We start from the raw sequence: 22,772 nt of genomic DNA on the forward strand, positions 1-22,772 counted from the left end.
ATATGAGAGATCACAGTATGCTGTGATTTCTGAGTTTGATACGCCCCTGGTTGCGCACTGAGAGAGCGTTGTTGTGGAGAGTTATCATAATTTAGGAAATAAGATTATACTTAGCCTGTTTGTGAGGCTTTATTAGATTAGACAGGGTGCATGATGGGTAGCATCTAAGGATGTGTTTTGAACTGTGTTTATGGTTATAATATATGACTGTAGGTGTGCTCGTTCCACTTGTGGAGAATGTGAGACCGTTATGTGTTTGGTAACTGTGTTTATGTCTCTCGCCTCCGGCTCCGCGGGGCCCCTAAGGGCTGGGCTGGAGATGCTCAAGAATCTGATGTCGTGTCTCTGCAGGTCTTATTAGGTTTCTAGTAAAACTGCTTTTTTTTATAGCACCTGGCTTTTAAACTGACCAATAGGAGAGAAGTATGCACAGCGAGGCAACGCTGAAGCGTTGGTGACCTTTGACACTAAAAAAAAAAAGATAAAATACGCTTTGGTTCTGTTAGAACTTTGCTTATTATTTACGCTTTTTAAATACTTGGTTATTTAGATGATTCTTTATGCAAAAATATGACTTATAATTTACTGTTATATTTAGAATATTTAAGATACAAAAAAAATACAAACGTTTGAAATTTAACGCTGCTTTTTAAAAAATGTTAAGCAATTTTGTGTTTATTTGACTTAATATTAATATTTTTTACATACACTACAGTTCAAATTTGGGGTCTGTATGATTTATTTAATGAATTAAAAAAAAGTCCTTTATGCTCAGCAAGGCTGCATTTATTTGATCAAAAATAAAAACAGTGATATAGTGATATACCATTTTCTATTTTAAAATGAGATAATTTTAATATTACACACGATGAAATAAGGTTTGCTTTTGTCTGAGCTGTTTTTGGTTTAAGCTTTTTTTAATATTTAGTTTTTTAGATGAGTCTTTATGCTAAAATACGACTTAGAATTTACTGCTATTTTTACAATATATAAAATAGTAACTGAATTTTCAGGTGTACTCGTATATACATTTTGGAATTTAATATTTTGTATTTTATATACGCCTTTTAATAACATAATTTTGTACTTGTTTGAGTTATTTTATTAATATTATTCATATACACTACAGGTCAGTATAATTTTTTTAAATGATTTTGAAAAGAAGTCCCTTACGCTCAGCAAGTTTATATTTATTTGATCAAGAATGCAGTAAAAGCAGTGATATTGTGAAATATTCTAGTTTAAATAATTGTTTTCTATTTAGTTGATCAAAAATACAGTAAAAACAGTGCTATTGTGAAATATTCCACTTTAAATAACTGTTTTCTATTTAGTTGATCAAAAATACAGTAAAAACAGTGCTATTGTGAAATACTCCAGTTTAAATAACTGTTTTCTATTTAGTTGATCAAAAATACAGTAAAAACAGTGCTATTGTGAAATATTCCAGTTTAAATAACTGTTTTCTATTTTACAATAAATAAATAATTTAATATTATAAATGTTGGAAGCAGTTCGCTTAATATTTTCATGCAAACTGTGATACATTTTTTTTAGTGATAATTTTATTTTATTTTTTTTTACAAAGTTTAGATGATTTTTATTTATTTGATTTTTTTTCTTTACTGTCACTTTTGATTAATTTGAAAATTTTAAAATGTCCTTGCTAAATAAAAGTATGTATCTATTTTAGAAAACTGTGCTAATCCCAAACATTTGAATTATATATTCTGTATTTACAATATAATATTTGTATTTATTAAACATTAATTATTCAATATAAAGACTTGAATATTATTTATTTGGTAACACTTTACAATTAGGTGTCATGTATTAGCATTAGTTAATTTATTAACTAACATGAACAAACAATGAACAATACATTTATTATGCTATTTTTTAATCTTTGTTAATGTAAGTTAATAAAAATACAGTCATTCATTGTTTGTTCGTGTTAATTCACAGTGCATTAACTAATGTTAACAAACAACTTGTGATTTTAATAATGCATTAGTAAATGCTGAAATTAATATTCAGCTAACACTGTTAGAGGTATTGTTCATTCTTAGTTCATGTTAACTAATGAACCTTATTGTAAAATGTTACCATTTATTTAGACATATCATATATTTCCCTTTCTATCTGAATTAAATTACATTATCATAGACAACTCATGTCTAATATTGTGTAGCATGTGGCATGTTCTTTGCATAATATTACTGTTGTCCATTAACTAATATTGATTTTTCAAGAAAGAGGTGGTTCATCATTTTAGTTATTTGACTTTGAGACCATATTTAGTTTTGACCTTTTTTGTAGTTTCTAAAGTTCACATTTTGTATTTTTACTATGATTTATACATCACGCATTTACTTCTAATGTTCATCCCCTGTAGAAATAGGAGGTTTGGAGACACCACCATTACAGCTTTACTAAAATCCGTGTCTGTCTCTCCACGTGTTTTTGAAAGCATATCCAAAGCTGTTCAGTCTCATACAAAAGAAAGAGACTATTTTATACTCCAGAGATATATTTGCAGAACAAAGCAAACTATCAGTCACAAGTATCCAGTAGCTTCTTGCATCTGCACCTTGAGGCAAAAGGTGTGCAGTGTGTCTTTTCTATACCACAGACCCCTGTGATGCAGTTTCGGTCACGTCAGCCCAGATCAGTGTCCTTTTTATGGCAACCATCATAATAAAAATCATGCCACTGTCATATATGTCACAGTGTATCTCTAAAAATGCTTGTGTATGTTTTGAACTTAAAACCTAGCTTGGTGTTAATAATTAACCAGGAAATACTGAGACATGTTTGTTGTGTGTGTGAGGGAGAAAGAAAGGTGTGTTTAGTCAGCCATTCTTCATCGTGCTCTGTGACAGTGAACGGTTACGTGTATCAAGTTGCCTTCACAAAAGAACCCGAAACACGTCTGACGCAGTGCATCTTGCCCTGGGTCTTTTTATTCAGACTCTTCTGGAAGTGTTGCCAATTCTTTTATGAAGTCTTTCTCTAGTGTGCAAAGATCAAAACTGGTGTTTGCCTCCAGGTGCAGGATATTCTTCAGTTTTACAATGCGGAGTCTGATGCTTTCTGGCTCTCCATTGCTTCAGGCCTTATACCTGTGTGTGTGGATACTTAGATGTACTTTGGGATTTTACGAGTGTGATACTGCGTTTATACAACATTTCGATGGCATGAGTGTGTAAATACATAAGAAACAACAACAGAACATCTTTTAAAATCCTTTTTTGTGCAGAACTACTCCAACACAGATTCAAATCTCAAGTTGACAGTTTAATAGCTGAGCCCAAGCCTTCGTTACTAACAAAAACGTGACTTTAGAGCTAGTAATTAAGAAACGTTGAGTTGCTTCATTGAAAGCTTATTGTATTACTATATTAAAAATTGAGCAAATGTGGGATTACCTGTGTCTGATACAGCATTCATTCTCATATTCACAATAAAACATTAGTTTGACCGTTCGTTGAGGAAAGCGATATCTTTGTCGTACTGTCCTTTCATTTGTTAAGGCTGATTTCCGATGACAGTGCTGCTCAGTGCATTTGTTGGCGTCTTATAAGGTGTTGTTGAAAGTAAAAATAACTTCATTGTTTACAGCCACGTCTTTACTGCTGACTCACTCTTGTCGCCATCTAATGGCAGAATAATGTTACTAAAATCACCATCATGAACACGTTTCCCAATACTAAGTACTATTATTAAATACCACTATTTATATAAAATGTTATTTATTGAATAATAATGTTTCGTAAACAACAACAGTCATCATAAAAGTTGCTAGGCAATTCAGTCAAAAGTACAAAGGCAGCACTCTGATATACAGCATTAAGTTTCCATAAAATACAAAGTGATGAGATTTTGCCCTCAGCCAAAACTATATAGAACAAATAATAGATTGAGACCAAAGACTGCCTGTTAGATCTACCCAAAATAAGTTGGGTAACCATGTTTAACTACTGTAGAGACATCAGAGCCAGCGGAAAATTCCAAAAGATCCAGCTGAGGTAAGGCTGTTGAGTCCTGAATGGCTGCTGATGCCTTGGAGCTCACATCTCCGAAAATAGACGTGATCTTTTTTAATAAACCCCTTATTTGAAGTCTCAACAAGTACAATCTCACCTAAAAACTCTTAAAACTACATTCCGTGACACAAAAACAGTATTATTTATAAAACTGTAGTGGATTTGGGCATCCGCCATGTTGTAAAACAATTAATGTTAAAATAACACAAATTAAATATTCATGTTACCTGATCGGTCAATTTTTTCAGCAGTTTATGAAGTATGGCTTAAATGCACGACTTTACATTGGCTTCTGATGCCATTGTCTATTTAATTTTTCTGCAACATTTTCCAAATTTGAAATATGCAACTATTTTATGATTAAACCTCCGGGGTCGACAAATGGGCTGGCGTTCACATATTATTGTAGCCCCAGTTTGTGCTGAATACAGTGTTATCAGACTTTAGCCATTAATATGTTTTTTAAGATACTGAAAAAAAAAACAAAACACAAATGTCAAAATTTCTCCAAGGCCCCAAAACACCCTCAGACACCAGAAGGTTAAGAAATCTAGAACTAAAGTGAACTTGGTAACACACACACACAAAATAAACTTTTACCTGGCTATCTAAAATATGTTAGGCTGTCAAACTGTTAAAACAGTAATTGTAAAAACTGTAATCATTTTAATTGTTACAGACCAACTTATTTAAGATTGAGGTAAGCATTTACAGTTTTATGCGAAAATTTGGGAACCCTTTAATTTTAACAAAATAAGAGAGATTATACAAAATGCATATTATTTTTTTTAGTACTGTCTTGAGTAAGATATTATCATAAAAGATGTTTACATATAGTCCACAAGCCGAAAAAAAATAGCTGAAATTATTAAAATAACCCCCTGCAAAAGTACTGTGTCTGGTTACCTGGATGATCTGGATGATTACCTGGATGAGTCCCTTGTTTGTTCTGAACAGACAAACTGAGCGCTGTTCCTCCATATCCTGCAGATTCTATGATTTTCCAGCATCTTTTGCATATTTGAAAGCTTTCCAGCAGTGACTGAGATTTTTGAGATCCATCTTTTTACACTGAAGACAATTAAAACACATTAAAAAATGTTCAAATATTCACTGAAGCTCCCGAAGAAGAAACAATGCTTTAACAATGCATTAAGAGCCAGGATGTCCAAATTTTCTTTACCTTGTTGAAATATAATTTTTTTTCCATTTAGTAGTGCCCTTGGGGAAGCAACAGAAGATACTTGCATGTTTCCTGGAAGACAAATTAAGTACAACTTACCTTAATCTCCAAATTCCAAAAGTTTTCACCCCCTTAATGCATTGTTTCCTTCTGGAGCATCAGTGAATGTTTGAACCTTTAATAGTTGTGTTTGAGTCCCTCAGTTGTCCTCAGTGTGAAAAGATAGATTTCAAAATCATATAGTCACTGCTGGAAAAGGGTTAAAATGTGTAAAAGATGCTGGAAAACTAAAGAATCTGCAGGACCTAGGGGATTTTTCTAAAGAACAGTGCTCAGTTTAACTGTTCAGAACAAACAAGTGACACATGAACAACCATCACAAAACAAAACAAAACAAACAAAAAAAAACAATCGTAGATCATCCAGGTAACCACACAGTATTAAGAACCAAGGGTTCCCAAACTTTTGCATATGTAAATATATGTAAACATCTATTTATGTAAAATTCCTTTCTCAGGACAGTACTAAATAAAAATTAAAATGCATTTTGTATGATTTCTCTTATTTTGTTAAAATGATTCACATTTTAAAAAATTCTGCAAGGGGTTCCCAACCTTTCGCATAAAACTGTATATGTGTGTGTTCTCTTTGGTTATTTTTCTTTTACTCCCTGTCTCTTGTTCCTATGTCCCAGTATAGAGCTGCTGCATTATTAATGAATGCTGGTTGTGTAACTGCTGTGCGGTTGGAACACTTTCAGCTAAAGATTCGTCTTTTCTCGAAGGAATGAACGGCAGAAAACATGAAAGATCAGGAGGTGAGTCTGCGCCATCAGACTTGGAGCTGAGAAAGCCTTTCCAGAGGGAAAAGTCCTCAGCAGCCAAACCACGGGCAGAACCTGCATGTGGGATGCAGAGATACGGCCAGACAGCTTTTATATAGTTTGTAATGGATTCATGATAGATATATTTCCCTGTGGTAGGGCGGACCATTAAAACGTGGTTTTGCAGCCAATCTGGAGGAGCTGTTGATGACAGTTTGGATCAAACCTTTCGTTCTCACCTTTCTCTGCAGTCGCTGTTGTCTGTCCCGACTTCACTTTGTTCTTCCCAGCAGCCCTAGGCTGGTTACCTTGTCCTAGTGAGCGTGGCTGAGGTCTCTCTTATCAGACATGTGGACTCTGTCTGTTTGCCGTGTATGAAGTACACATCAGAGCGTTCAGAACAGACAGACACCGTCCAGAGAGTGTATGTGTTTGTGTTTGTGAAGTACGGTGGGAGACAGAACACACACACAAGGAGCCGTCCAGCCCTGTATGACGCCTAGTCATTAAAGGTTGCTGTAATCATTCATTTTGCAGCTCTCCCCCATATTTTTGCTGTTGTTTGAGCTCGTGCTGTTAACTGCTTTGTCAACATGTTGGAGAGCATCAGACTCAGCTGTGGCTGTAACCTTCCTGCTAGGTTGCATGTGCATTTTTCCAGCTGTTTGCCTTTGAACAGCTGTGTTGCAGGTCGGTCAGCTGGGATAGGAATACATTTAAAGTGTAATTATATTTTTTGATACATTTTTGGTATTTTGATAACCCCATTTGGCATCATGCTTTTCCAAAAGCTTCCAAAAGCATGTCTCACATCTCTGTCCCCTGGACTCCAGGATCAAAAAACATATGGATCAAAAACCAAGAGAGTTCAGTTTACTAGCTTTGCATGACTGAAAGAATACAACTAGCTGTGAGAGGCTCGGAAGTAAAGAGAGTCCAACAGAATGACAGAGGCAGGGACACAGGTCTGTCATTTCCATAGCTGCTGAAGCTTGACTGCTTCCGCCATCTGGCATTGCAAAAAGCAAGGCAGGGATTTGCCCTGTTCCTTCCTTTTTTAACACTGAGCTGCTCTGGGCATTGGTACCTGCTGTCCAGCGTAACATGTCCCACACCATGTCTCCCACTCAGATCGACTGCTATCTGATGTAATAGGCGTTGACAGGTTAACTGCTCACTCTCTGAGCTTTTCTTCCCAGATGGTTTTCAAGTTGTGACAGATTTGTTTGAAATTGAGGATTATATTAGAAGGAATACAAGGGGGATTCACTAATAATGAACTGTGCTATTCATAGTACAAACTATTTATGATTATAAAAACAACAGTTTCAGTACATTAAGTGACAAGTTTTCCAATGAGTTTGCATTGGGTTTTGCAATAAAAAACCTGAACTTTGCCCTTTAGTTAAAAGGGACCACAACTGGTTTTTCTTTAAAAAGAAAAAAAAAAAAACCCTTGTGTTCTCACTAGAATTGATTTTTGATTCACAGTACACGTTTGAAGTTCTGATCTGAATCAAATGATTCATGAACCCACTCTGAAGTCCTGATCTGAATCAAATGATTCATGAACCCACTCTGAAGTCCTGATCTGAATCAAATGATTCGCAAAGTTGCTCCGAAGTCCCAATGTGAATCAAATTATTCGTGATACACTATACGTGCTCCGAATTCTGATCTGGATCAAATGATTCACACTACACATTACAAATTCTGATCTGAATCAAATGATTCACAATATGTTTCGAAGTCTCATTCTGAATCTTTGAAGTTCCAATCTGAATCAAATAATTGATATGGTGATATGCGCTCCGAGTTCCATTCTGAATCAAATGATTCATGATACACGATCTGAAATCGAGATGTGAATCAAATGACTGATGATATGTGCTCCAAATTCCAATCTGAATCAACAGATTTATGAACTCACTCCAGTCCCGATCTGAATCAAATGATTGGCGATACATGTTCCGAATTCTGATCTGAACTGAATGATTCACTATACATTTTTTGAATTCCAATCTGAATCAAATCATTCACAAACACACTCCGAAGTCCCGTTCTGAATCAAATGACTGGCGAACCCTCTTCAAAGTCCCATTCTAAATCAAATGTATTGCGAACGTGCTCCAAAGTCCCAATCTGAATCAAATGATTGGAGATATGCGCTTTGAAGTTCTGATCTAAACCAAATGATTTGAATCCGCTCCAGAGTTCCAATCTGAATCAAAATACTCACGATACGTGCTTTGAAGTTCTGATCTGAATCAAATGATTAGCGAACCTGCTCCAAAGTCCCAATCTCATTCAAATGATTTGCGATATGTGCTTTGAAGTTCTGATCTGAATCAAACGTTTCACGTCACGTGCTTTGAGGTTCTGATGTGAATCAGATGATTCACAATACGCGCTCTGAATTCCATTTTGAATCAAATGATTTACAATACATGTTCCGAAGTCCCAGTCTAAATGAATGATTCATGATACATGCTTCGCAGTTCTGATCTGAATCAAATGATTCATGATACGCATTCTAAATTCCAATCTGAATCAAAAGATTTGTGATGCGCTCAGACCTCTTTTTTTGTTTTCGTTTGGCTTTACTTTGTTTAATTTGTTTTGTGTTGTTGTTTTTGTTTTTTGTTTTGCTTTGTTTTGTATGAGTTAAATTTTTTTGTAGTTTTGTTGTGTTTTTTTGTTTGTTTGTTTTATTTTATATAGGTTTATTTTATTTATTTTTTTGTAGTTTTGTTTTATGTTTTTTTGTTTGTTTGGGGTTTTTTTGTATGGGTTTAATTTGGTTTTGGAATTTTGTTTTGTTTTTTGTTTTGTTTTGAGATGAGAAGATGTCTAAGGCCATTAAGAGAAATTGAAAATTGAAAATTGAAATCCTATCAGAAATCCCATCTAAAATGTAGCAGCATATTGTATTGTGGTGTGAATAGCCAAGTTGGATTTGCTCAGCCAAGCCAAGATGGGAAAGTATGTCAGTGTATATTATATTCAAAGAAAATAACCTACAGTGGCTTTCATTGTGGCCTGTTGAAATAAATGATCCAACATTAACAATAAATTGGCCCTCTCGGACATTCGATTAAGTCTACAGTGTAAACACGGTTCTTTTCCACCACTATGTAATAGATCTTTGTAGCTAATGTGTCCTGGGCCGCACCTCTGTGCCAGTGCCATAGGAGACAGAGAGCTCTTGGCACAGAGAGAGACAACAAAACACACTCCGATTACAACAAGACTACTCTATGTAGCTTGACCTTCATTTATGTGCAATAAAAGGGTTAAATGAATGTCAGTCTTATCAGATCATCTGCTAGTCTGGTGTATTACCATCACTTGCATCAGCAAAAAATAGGCGTCATAATAATATGAGATCCTACGCAGAGCAAGAGTCTAATACTTGCTTTCCGGTTTTCACATGCGTAGGCTTATATCCGCAGGCTAGTTACAGTGATCTTGTGTTTGTTCTTGTCTACGGTCAGACCGAGTCTGTGGTATTCCTGAGCATGATATTGAACTCTCACGTACCTGAGAGAACTATGCACGTTATTTCTCTTCACACACCAGTGATGACGGACATTTTCAATTAGGTCATAATTAAGGTTTAACTAAATATAGTACTGCACTGACATACTATGTGACAGGAAGTCAGTTCTGTCTGATTTGTAAAGAAGACCAAGAGGCGTCTGTGCTTGTTTGCACAGAAGAGTACCTGGTAGTTAAGAGGAGGTCTGTAAAGATAGATCAGTCTGACAAGTGACGCCACTGTAAACGTAAATGTCCCCCATATAGGCCAGGTCTCCAGGATGCACTGGGACTTTTGAGGAAGTGATTTACAAGCACTGAAGCATCACTAAAATGTCACTGTTTATGTTGCTTAAATTTAAGGTTTATTTAAAGCATTAGAAAATTATCTCTATTGTCATTCCTATTTTACTTTTATTTATTTTTGAACTTTTTGTATGTGTTGTATTTACAATAGAAGTCACAAGGTTGTAAGCACAATAGAAGTAAATGTCATACAGAATGGCATGTAGTGAGTAAATGATGACTAAGTTTTCATTTTTTAGTGAGCTGTCATTTTAAGGTAGTTCTTTTGGGTGTAGTCAAAGTTTCTGTTTTATAATACTTTTGTCCCAAATACTTGTTTTTTAATTGGACAATGTTGAGGTTTGGCAGTCAAATAACACCATGAACTTCAACTGACCTCGTCACATTATAACATTACACTTTGAATCATCATATTAGTGACAACTTGACAAATTAGTAACAGATAAATCATGCCACTTCAGCTTAACATGGTTCATTCGTCATGCATCTTCACAAAGCAGTGTAAAATTCCTTTTGCATACTTACAAATTGCCAAACATCTCTTCCTCCTACACTTTATCTTCTTAAATAAAGATGTGCTAGAAGGTTGGACACACTGTTAAGAAGATTTAAATGGAGAGCAGTTATATTAAAGTTGAACAAACATTTAAAAGTGACACCTCCAAGTCATTTTATAATCTAGACAAGAACAGTGGCTTCTCTGTAAAATCAAATGCAAACAGTAAGCACAGAAATCGCCAAGCCCTGCAATGAATCAATAGTGCGGGAGTGTTTGACGGTTTCCTCAGGGAGAGGTTCAATCAAAGGAAAAAAGGCATTCTTTAGGCAGGTATAAAGGTAACTGAAGGTCTTGCAACAGCATGGCTAGTTTTTTGTGACAGATCTCCGTTAAGTTGTGCAACCACTGCAAACTTTTGTTTTGACACTCTACTTCCTGCGACACAAATGGCTGTCAGTTTGAAACAAATCTTAAGCATGCAAACAACATGCAGCCTGTTGAGGAAATTGTTTAGTTGTCATTCTGGTCACTCCGAGAGAGAGAGAGAGAGAGAGAGAGAGAGAGAGAGAGAGTTGTCATATCTGGTATTTTCCTCCTTATTAGTCATACAAACATTTTTTATCTGTACAGTATGACTATAACTGTATTTAAAACAAATCCTGTACATCAGGTTTTGTCTATTCAAAAACAGAGTTTGTTCTTTAATGGTCTGTAGTGTCAGTTAGCTGACTGTCCTGTGGAGCAGTTAAATTAGATTGTATGAAACTGATTTTGGCACACCCTCAGATGACTAAATGCAGGTTGTTGTTTTATGCAAGACTAATTGGAAATACTGGCAATAGTTGAGATGCTTAATAACAACATTTTATGGTAAGATTATTGTAGCTTCCAGTGACTGTCAGGTTTCATCAGTGGTCACACACCCTCTTCATTCAGAACCTGCTGTTAAACTGTCAAAAGATGCCACCTGAAAGTAACAAAAAGGCCCCAGTTATTTAAATTGTATATTAAATTGTATTAAATTGAACAACAATGTCCCATAAATGACATAAATGAACCACTTGCAGAATCAATACAAAATAAGAGAGATAATACAAAATACATGTTACTTTTTTATTTAGTATTGTCCTGAGTAAGATATTTTACATAAAAGATTTTTACATATAGTCCACAAGACAAAACAAATGGCTGAAATTATTAAAATAACCCCCTTCACAAACCCTTGGTTCTTACTGTGTGTGGTTACCTGGATGATCTCCAACTGTTTTTTTAGTTTTTTTTTTTAATGGTTGTTCGTGAGTCCCCTGTTTGTTTTAAACAGTTAAAATCCTCCAGGTGCTGCAGATTCTTCAGTTTTCTAGCATCTTTTGCATATTTGAACCCTTTCCAGCAGTGACTGTATGATTTTGAAATCCATCTTTTCGCACTGAGGACAACTAAGGGACTTGAACACAACTATTAAAAAAGGTTCAAACATTCACTGATGCTGCGGAAGGACACACGATGCATGAAACGTTTTGAATTTGAAGATCAAGGTAAATTGTTCTGAATTTGTCTTCCGGGAAACATACAAGTATCTTCTGTTGCTTCCGAAGGGCAGTACTAAATGGAAAAAATATATATATTTCCACAAAATAAGAAAAAATTGGATATCTTCATCCTTTTCACAAGTTTTCACCCTCAGCTTTTAATGCATCGTGTTTCCTTCTAGAGCATCAGTGAATGTTTGAACCTTTTTTAATAGTTGTGTTTGAGTCCTTCAGTTGTCTTGAGTGTTAAAATATGGATCTCAATATCATACAGGGTTCAAATACTGTATGCAAAAGATGCTGGAAAACTGAAGAATCTGTCAGGAACAGTGCTCAGTTTAACTGTTCAGAACAAACAAGGGACTCATGAACAACCATCACAAAACAAAACAAAAACAGCAACAACAACAAAACAAAACAAATAAACAAACAAACAAACAAACAAAAAAAAGGTAACCACACACAGTATTAAGAACCAAGGGTTCCCAAACTTTTGAAAGGGATTATTTTAATAATTTCAGCTATTTTTTTAATGTTGTGGACAATATGTAAACATATTTTATGTAAAATGTCTTACTCAGGACAGTACTAAATAAAAAATAACATGAATTTGTATGATCTCTCTTATTTTGTTAAAATTATTCACATGTTCACAGATTCTGCAAGGGTTCCCAAATTTTCACATGGCACTGCAAGTCAAAAACAAGAAAAATTAGCTTGTCGATTCGAAGGTCTGTTGAGTTCTTTTGAGATAGTATAGAAATAATATTTTCTATGCTCTGACAGTTTTTTAGTTGTGTAGTTGTTTACTATGGACATTTTGAATCAAAATAATGTATTCAGTTATATTTTTGCTATATTTTTTGCTGTGTGTTATTTGCAGACTACAGAATATATTGGCCACAGTTAACTCTAAATTAGTCTGTATTGCCCTCATGTGGTAAACTTCTGTACTACAGTGTTTTGGACAAGTGTGCGTGTGTAAACTATTGTGTTACTTATTTAACATACTGTAGCACATTAACACAAAGGTTTTACATTGTCAGGTGTCTGTGCTTCATACAGCTGTTATTTTATGTTTGTAATAACACAACAAAGCCACATTTCTACCATAACTACCATTTCCTTCAGGATATTAATGCACATTATGATAATAAACTTGACCTCATCTCACCCACATCTAATCTGCTTCTTAAGTTGACTTTTAGATTTGATCTAGTCATCCTTATGTAGTCTTTTCTCCTCTGTTCCCAATACCCCCCATCTCTGAGGATCCTTGAGTGAGTTTTCTCCAATGTGTCGATGAGCCACATGTAGTAGGTATTTCAGAGCACCACTTTTTGCTCCTGTAACTGCATGGCAAATGACAAGTGACAAGATCAGACTCACCTGCTGAAGTTCCCAACATGAGCTGACAGGAATGATTATGGTGACAAAAGTAAATGAGAATCTTCAAACTCCTTTATAATATATAGAATGATTAAACTGGACTAAATTACTTTTTGACAGTCCTGTCACCTGTCAGCTAATGCTCAGTGTTTAATTACTATGTTTGTGAGTCTGATCTGCCTGTGCAAGCCACATTTTTTCTCCTGTGTTGTTCTGCATATTAAATCTCAACAAATTTGGCCATATTTGATTCATGATGTTGAAAATAAAAATTAAGTCATTGCATGACAGTGTTTGCATGCACTGCAGCTTCACCTACCAACGTCTCTCCAGCTCTCTGTAAGGCCTTAAAAGAATACATAGTTCATCCAAAAATTAAAAAAATAATAATAATAAAAATTACTCAAGCTCAAGCCATCCAAGATGTAACTAGTTTCTTTCCCAGTCTGAACAAATTCCCTAAATCGGCTCTGATGAAAAAACAAACTCATCTACATTTTGGATGGCCTGAGGGGTGAACTATTGAAACTTTTAAACCAAATGTTACCCCAAATAATAATTCTGTATTTATGCTTATGTCTTTAAGCAAGTCTTTCATTTGCAGTGCTGTATTTACTTTGTCATATGAACAATTGCATGAACTATTTTGCATGAGTTCTGCTGGATCTATTTTGCATGCTCTGTTGTCTTTGTGGTATCAGGTTTACAGTTATGTTCCTGCGCAATGGGAGTGGCTATATGACACTACAATAATATTCTCTTATTCTCTCTTTTTCTTTTGCAGGTGTGGTGCGAAACCAGTGAAGAGGAAGAGCAGGAGGAAGAGGAAAGTGAGGATTTAAAGGGCAGTATTGCGTTCTGTTTGCAGGTTGAGCACACAGGAACTCGTACATACTACTTCAGTGCAGACAGCCAGAAGGAGCAGGAGGAGTGGGTCCAAGCCATGAGTGAGGCTGCCAGGGTCCACATCCAAACCACATCCAGGTACACACACACATGTGTAATGCACACTAATTCACACACAATCTGCTCTTGCATTCAAAACCTGCATGACAGAGTGAAAAACTTTAATTCACAAATTAAATTCATAAAACCTTTAGCTACACAAATCATCACTGATGATAGCATGTCACATAACCAATCTTAATGCAGCAAGTTTGAATATGCAAAAAGTGCCAAGGATATATGAGAACTACAGTGGAGTGACCAAATATAGTACTAATCAGTGATGGGAATAACGGCGTTATAACTAAACGGCATTACTTTTTTCAGTAACAAGTAATCAAACGAATTAATGTTTCCCCGTTACAACACCATTACTGACAATAAACAGCATTACCCTGAGTTTTGCATTGCGTTCTTCTTCTGAAATAAATTCTGGCTTATTCCTCTGTTTTCGATGACTTACTTCATTTAAAAGTAGACATTTCTATACATATATTGTATACAAGCTTTCTATACATCCGGTTTATTTTACAAAAGCACATTGTTTTCTTGTTATTATGATGTTTTTCATGTCCACTGGTTGAAGCGACCCCAATAACGTGATATTTAACCCCTGGAAGGTGTCTCTCAAATTGTCCCGCAGCAACATTAAAATAGTGTATATTTGTGTACAATGTTTTATTCATTTACCATATTTAACATTGGGGGCATCCAAGTTATCTGACATATTTTTTTTAAAGTAACACAAGAGTTACTTTCCAAGGTAATTAGTTACTTTTATAATGATATAACTTAGTTACTATGTCAGTTATTATTTGTGAGAAGTAACTAGTAACTATAACGAAGTACTTTTTTAAAGTAACGTGCCCAACACTGGTAATAATAATACATTTACTTTCACTTACAACACAAGCAAGCACAAAAATGAAAAAACACAGAATACAGAGCAACACACAGAAAAGAAACCTGGAATAACATTAAACAAATAAACAAGAAACTAAAAATCACATTAAGAACTAAGAAAGAAATCCATAATTTGGGGACATAAGATGAGAAAGCCCTGTAACCCCTAGAATGAAGCCGTGTTTTAGGATTCTGAAAAGAGCGCAAATTGTGACTTGGTAAATAAGGCGTTAAAAGCTCTGCCAAGTACTGAGGAGCCAGACGAAATACAATCTGAAAGATGGGAGAAGTTCACATCTTGACCTAGTTTTGAACGGATATAAATCTGGGTGTCATCAGCATAAATATGGTTGTTGAGGTCAAAAGATTTTAATAGTTGACAGAGTGGAAAAATATAAATGCTAAAAAGCAAAAGAACCAAGAATTGAGCCCTGGGGGACACCAAAAATATTCTCTTTCAAACTAATGTTGTTCTTTTGAACTTTCTGTTCAAAAAAGAAAAATGTTTAATGGTTTTCACAGAAATATAAAGCAGCACAACTTGTTTCAATGTTTTTAACATTGATAAGTAGAAGAAAACTTCTTGAGCCCTGGTGGACACCAGTACTAACCAGACCAACCTCTGATCTGTGGCCACCCATAAAAACAATGACTTCTTGTGAAATGAAAGCAGCATATTGCAAACAGCCAAAGACACAGATCTAATGAAAATGTATGCAGAACAACAACTAAAAACAGCTAAAACAGCACAGATGGAGCACAAGAGCATGCCATTAATGTTGCTACCCTAATAATATCAAGCAGATCAAAGGCATCACTCTGTTCATGACAGTGTTTTACAGATGTTTTGTCTTTCTCTTTCCTGCTGTTCTGCAGAAATAAATCTGAGCCCATCCCTGCAGCAGACGAAAACGACATGGTAGCCAAACGACTCGAGCCCAACTCTCATGCAGAGAACGGCCAGAGGCCAGATGTCCACGGGTCTGTCAAACATGAGCTTAATGGCATAGAAAGCAGAGACACCACGCCCAGCACCCCAGTGACCCCAGTTACCCCTAATATAGAGGGCAGGATGGGGGAGAAAGGAGGACTGGTACCCCATCACCCCAATGGCTGGGGTCACTACGGTCCTCCCAACGGTTCAAGATACCAGTCCCAAGAGAACGTGAGGGACATGCGGGATCCGCATGAGGAGAATGTTGTGATGCGGAGGGGCTTTGTGCCAAGGACGGCACCGGAAAGACTCGCACAGAGGAAGAGCTCCATGACACAGCTGCAGCAGTGGGTCAACCAGCGGCGGGCCATGGTGCCTCAAGATGATGGCCGCAGGTGAGGTCTAGAGTGCATTCATAACCTCGTACTTTTTTTTCTCAGCAAGGATATTACAGTTTAGCTGTTATGTAATATATATATATATATATATATATAATGCAAGGTAGTTTTCCAGTAATGTGAAGGTCAATGCTAATAAATAATGCTTTTATTCAACAAAGATGCATTAAATTGAACAAACTGAAATTGAAGTGTCAGTGAAGAGTTTTGTAATGCACTCTATATTGATTAATAATGAAAAAATAATAATAAAATAATAATAAAAAGCAAATAATAAAGAAATTTACTAATTTCTCTTTCAAATAAATGCTGTTCTTTTGAACGTTCTGTTCATGAAAGAATCCTAAGATATATTTAGCATGGTTTTCACAAAAATATTAAGCAGCACAACATTTTTTAGAAGTGATAAGAAGATAATTTTCTAATAATAATTTTATATAATATAATAATTTTAATGATAATTTTTAATATTTTCTATATTAGAGTGGTTTCTGATGCATTATGTGGCTGTAATGGCTGCTGAAAATAAATTCTATTTTAAAATATATTCAAATAGAAAATAGTTATTTTAAACTGTAATAATATTTTACAATATTATTGTTTTTGTTATATTTATAATAAAAAAAAATGCAGCCTTGGTGAGCGTAAGAGTGTGGAAGCCTAAAAAGTTAATAAGAAAAAAAAAAGCTTATTGCAAATTTTTATTTTAACGTATTAAACTTGCAATTGCGAGTTAAAGTCAGAATTGAGAGGTGTAAAGTCATAATTCAGATTTTTTTTTTCTCAGATTTGTGTGATATAAATTTACAACTGTAAGAAATAAAGCCGACTTTTATCCTTGCAATTCAGATTTTTTTTTTTAATCATTGTGAGATATAAACTTACAGTTGTGAGTTACAAAGTCCTAATTTTGAGGGGGAAAAAAAGACTGATATGTTCTCAGAATTGAGTTTATATCTCACAACTCTGACTTAATAATTAGCAATTGTGTTATAAAGTCAGAATTGCTAGATATAAACTTGCAATTCTGAGAAGTCACAATTGCAAGATAAAAATTTGCAATTACCTTATTTTTATTTTTTATTCAGTGGCGGAAATGGGCTTCCATATAAGAGACTTCTTTCAAAATCATTAAAAAATTTTTACTGACCCTTGTAGCATATTTTTATTTAAATTTTCATTCAATTAAATTTTTAATGATAATTATACTGCTTCTTAGTCCATCTAGGTACTACACAGTAAACCGCGGTACGTCAGCAGACTATTATGGTGTGTATGGTGGCCCTCCATATGTGGATGACTATCCCCTCTATCCACCTGGTGTACGACCTGAGAGTATCTGCTCCATGTCGGCTGCGTACAACCGACCGGCTCCTCGCTGGACCGTGGAAGAGAGAAGGCGGTCATTGCGGGATGGACCCTTATATGGTCAACCTCGAGACCCTCAGTGGATGATGGGACCCCAGGGTCCTGCCTATTACCCCCAGTTGGACTCAGCACAGAACTCTATGAGACGGCTTTCCATACAGCCACGCTCACGGTCGGTCCCGCGTTCGCCTTCCTCTTCATCGGGAGGACCCTACTCTCCGCACAGCTTTGCCTCACCTGCCAGATCCCCCAGCGCCAGGTTTGATCGGGGACCTCCCCGCCTCAGAGAGGAGGGAATATATGCTGACCCCTCTGTCTACGGGCTGCGCAGGTCACTGAGCTCACCTAAGGTAAGCCACTAAATATCCATAACCAGAGCATCTCATTTGAATTATTTTTTTAATTTTTAATTTTATTTATTTATTTATTTTAATTGCCGTTAAATTATTTGTGTCATTTACAAATTATTCTGGATAAGAACTGCAAACTGCACTGCAAAATATATTATATACTTTACATACTAATAATAAATTACCATAATTAATTCTTGTTTTAATATGATTTCCCTGAAGAGCACCAGTCCTGTATGGTTTTATAAAGAAAATATAATATTTGATGATTGATGTAAGAGTATTATATTAGATTATATTATATTACCCAAACACTTGCCTTTTTGTGTCTAACACTACCATTTATTATTAAAAAATTGTATATTATATTATATTGTATTATATTATATTACATTATATTATGGTATAGTATAGTATATTGTAGTATATTATATTATAGTATATTTTATTTTATTATACAACAGGAAAAATAGATACTACAAAAGACTTACTTTTTCAAGTCTAACAGTACCCTTTATTATTTAAAAAAATTATATTATATTATATTATATTACCATAATAACAAAAATAGATATTACAGAAAGAATGGTCTATATATATATATATACATTAATTTGTGTGTATTTATATATACATAATAATAATTACACACAGTACACACACATATATTAGGCAAACTCCAACTTTAATTTTGTATGCAGTTAATCGCGATTAATCATTTGACAGCCCTAATATTATATTATGTTATATTTATTTTATTATATTAGATTATATTAGATTAGATTAGATTAGATTAGATTACATTATATTATCCAACAACAAAATATAGATATTATGAAAAGACTTGACTGACATTTTCATGTCTAACACTAGCATTTATTAAAAAAAAGTATATTATATTATATTGTATTATATTACACAACAGGAAAAATAGATATTACAAAAAGACTTACTTTTTCGTGTCTAACAGTACCATTTATTATTTAAAAATGTATATTATATTATATTTTATTACCACAATAACAAAAATAGATATTACGGAAAGACTGGCCTTTTTGTGTCTTATACTACCATTTATTATTAAGAAATGTATTATATTATATTATATTATATTATATTATATTATATTATATTATATTATATTATATTATACTATAGATATAATATAGACAAAAATAGATATTATGGAAAGGCTTGCTTTTTGTGTCTCTCCAAAGTGGATAAATTTGAAAATGCCCACATGTAAATAGTACATATCAAGCGCAGTTATCGGTATAAACATATATATCTGTTGGTAAATAATGAGTCACATGACTAAACATGCGTCATTGTTTTCAAAAGCCTCCGTTTTCACGTTGTAATGTGGACTGTGAAAACAGAGGCTTTTGAAAACAATGACACATGTTTAGTCATGTGACTCGTTAATTACCAATAGACCAATGTTTATACCGGTAAATGCACTGACAATGTGCTATTCACTTTCACACTGTTGCTAAAGATATTTACTTTGCACACTCTTCATATTACAATCCTAAAAAGATGACACAAAATTTACTCACATTGCTGTCCTACGGCAAAACATGAGGGCAGCTACTTTTTAGATCAAACATGAGTGAGCATGACATGGACACGTCAGTGAATGATGAGATATTTACGTAAATAAAATGATCCTTCCAGAAGAATTTTTGTCTCTAAAACTTATTGTCTGTTGTGTCTGTATCATCTCAGTGAGCTTTTATGAGGTTTTACACATGCACAGTAAAGCGAATTGAATGTTTTCCGACGTTTCAGTGTGGTTGAAAAACTTTTGAAAAAAGCTTGAAAAGGCTAATGTGGACGGAGAGCGTTTTAAAACGTTTTCAAATGTATCTGTATTAATGTAGATGTAGCCTAACTTACCATAATTATTCATGTTTTAGTATGATTTCCCTGGAGATCGACGCTCCTACAGTCAAGGAATGTACCACTACAACTACCCAGCATCCCCTTCGCTCCATAGTAAAATGGTAAGTCAGCACTTTTAAACATCAGTGAATGTGTTTAGCATGATACACACCATTTACAGCCTTGTCAGTTGAGAACCAGCAATTCATGTGATCATGTGAATGATAATTTGTATGTGCAACAGATTAAGTGCACTAGCTTGGCTATTGAATGTTTGAGACTAATTGTCTGTTCTTATAAGTATGAACTTGATGCACTACGCTTTGCTGTGATTAGCAATGCTGTGATCAGCATGTATCTGTCTTCACCTGTGTCTCGGTCTCCGTCTCTCCATCCGATGCTTTTGCGTGCTGTACGCTGCTGCTGGGTTTGACACACTGGGCTTTGCTGCTGCCTCACTGCACACATCAGGAGGACATTTTAGACGTGCAGCTTCAGAGGAACCTGGAGTACCTAGATCAGCAGGTAGGAGCCTCGGTCCAATAAGCACAACTGAGATTCAGTGCAGACAGCACATGTTAGCTCTGTTTTGAAACCTTGTAAGCTACCAACTACGTAACATTTCAAGTATGAAATAAATAAAAACTTGAAAGTGTAAAACATTTTAGACTATTAAAGGAGACCTATTATGCATCTTTTTACAAGTCTCAGGCAGGGCCTGCCACACCTGCCAATGGCTGGTGACATCATAAAATGTCCCGGCCAAAAATTTTTTTACCAGCCATGAAAAACTCCTTTTGCATATTTACACTGTTTTTGTCTCTATTAAATGCATTTTTCATCAATTCAACATTACAGTATAATTAAAAGCCATTATTTTTAACATTTAATGGGCTCTGAAATATATAACAACTTTTAATTCAAGTGATTTTAAAACAATCTTCACATAAACTATAAATTGTATATGCATAAACTCTGCGGCTTAATCTTTATTCAAGCTACAAAAGTTAATCAGTGACTATAGCAGTCGAGATGATTTCTCTGTTTCTTTTGTTCTTTGATTTACATCAATGACAGACTTCAGCAGGCTTCACTTTAAAGTCAGTGCTGTCTCTTTAAAACCTGACGCATGTAGCGCGGATCTGACACATATCTGATATTCTCCCAACTCTTTACGGTCATTTAAGAATTTATAATTAATTTAAGACTATGTTTACAAGGTAACTTGCCAAAACTGCATTTTGATATAATTGTGTGTGTTTTCGTTGGTTGAAACGCTACTGGTGCGCTGTCTGAAGTGGCTCAGTATATGCGTACAGCCAAACACGCAACCTTTCAAACAATACTTCACTGCACCGTTTAGGCAGCGTAACCCCAGGTATGTGTCGCCACATTCTAGGGTTATGAAAAATAAAAAAGGGAAAAGATAATCTTCTGAAATGAAGCAGCAATATCTTCTAAGGTAAAAGTTATTAGAACCGTGTCTAGAGACAAGCTGGCCATCACACTGCTTATCAGCCGGTTTGTATACTATTATTATTTGATTCAGTGTTTTCCCTAATGACAGAACAGCTAATCATGATAATCTTGTCTTTGGAAAAGATCGTTTTATTCACTTACATCAGAAACAGTGATTCTCTTTAAAAACTGGCTGTTGTTATCACTACATTGCATTGTTATGTTTTGTAAAAGTTTTACTTGCCAACTGGCGACTGACGCTGTTACATATACTCGCCAGTGCCGATTTTTACTCGCATTTGGCGCTTGGTGAGTGTTAATTTTAGGCCCTGGTCTCAGGTGTCCCCAGAATGTTTCTGTGAAGTTTCAGCACAAAATACGCCACAGATTGATTATATCATTTTGTAAATGCCTATTTTGAGTGGAAGCAGGAACACTGTTTTCGTATATATATCTCTTTAAATGCAAATGAGCTGCTGCTCCCCACCCCCTTTTCCAGAATAGGCCTGTGCTTTTACAGCTCGTAGCTCAGATACTCTGCTAAAAACGTCTGTTTTGTTTTGATTATCATGTCTATCACACTGAAATCATGCTTTTTTAAGCCATATTGATATAACTTCTGAATATAGAGTTTTCTGAGCACACACAATCCGAAGCATGCGCACAGGAAGTGGCAGTCACATGGCATTGAAAGTACTAAAGTTCTCTTTCATGTCTTATTGTGCTTAAATTGTCAAATACACACAAGTTTATGTTAAAAACACAGGAGTTGCAAAAACAGTTATGTCTGTTAAGGTAAATAGCTGGGAAAGAAATCGCATGTTTTTATTAGATCTGTGTGGCGGCAGCTTAATATACAGTAAATAAATCAGTAAATCCACTTCTATGTTGTTTTCTCTTAGGATGGGACTCTAAATAGTGTTCTGTGTTCATTTATGCAGCCAACGACAGAACAGTTAGCATGCTTTGCTCAAACTTTTGCCATGGTGTTAGAACTGGTACACTGTTGTCACTTGCGAAAACAATTAAGATCTACGTCACGGGGGAGCGAAATCTGAGTGGTTTATTTTTTCAAATGCTTTCAGAGAAGTTACTGGGTTGTCCTTTTTCACATTTTCACATTCTGGGATTGGTAGATACACCGGGGACCCAATTATAGCACATAAACATGACAAAAAGTCCGATTTTCATGATATGTCTCCTTTAATGAATTTCCATTT

The 22,772-nt window shown here is 35.0% G+C and overlaps 1 protein-coding gene across 1 annotated transcript in view; it reads left to right on the forward strand.

Annotated features, from left to right (window-relative positions):
• plekha6 (pleckstrin homology domain containing, family A member 6) overlaps positions 1-22,772 on the forward strand; it is a 91,420-nt gene that overhangs the window by 47,951 nt on the left and 20,697 nt on the right. Inside the window, 5 exon segments of the mRNA XM_051123234.1 lie at positions 14,097-14,296; positions 16,037-16,489; positions 17,712-18,210; positions 20,130-20,216; positions 20,566-20,619. Of these exon segments, the coding sequence (XP_050979191.1) occupies positions 14,097-14,296; positions 16,037-16,489; positions 17,712-18,210; positions 20,130-20,216; positions 20,566-20,619 (1,293 nt within the window).

Source organism: Labeo rohita, chromosome 11 (genome assembly GCF_022985175.1).
Source record: "Labeo rohita strain BAU-BD-2019 chromosome 11, IGBB_LRoh.1.0, whole genome shotgun sequence".
In the NCBI taxonomy this organism is placed as follows: domain Eukaryota; kingdom Metazoa; phylum Chordata; class Actinopteri; order Cypriniformes; family Cyprinidae; genus Labeo; species Labeo rohita.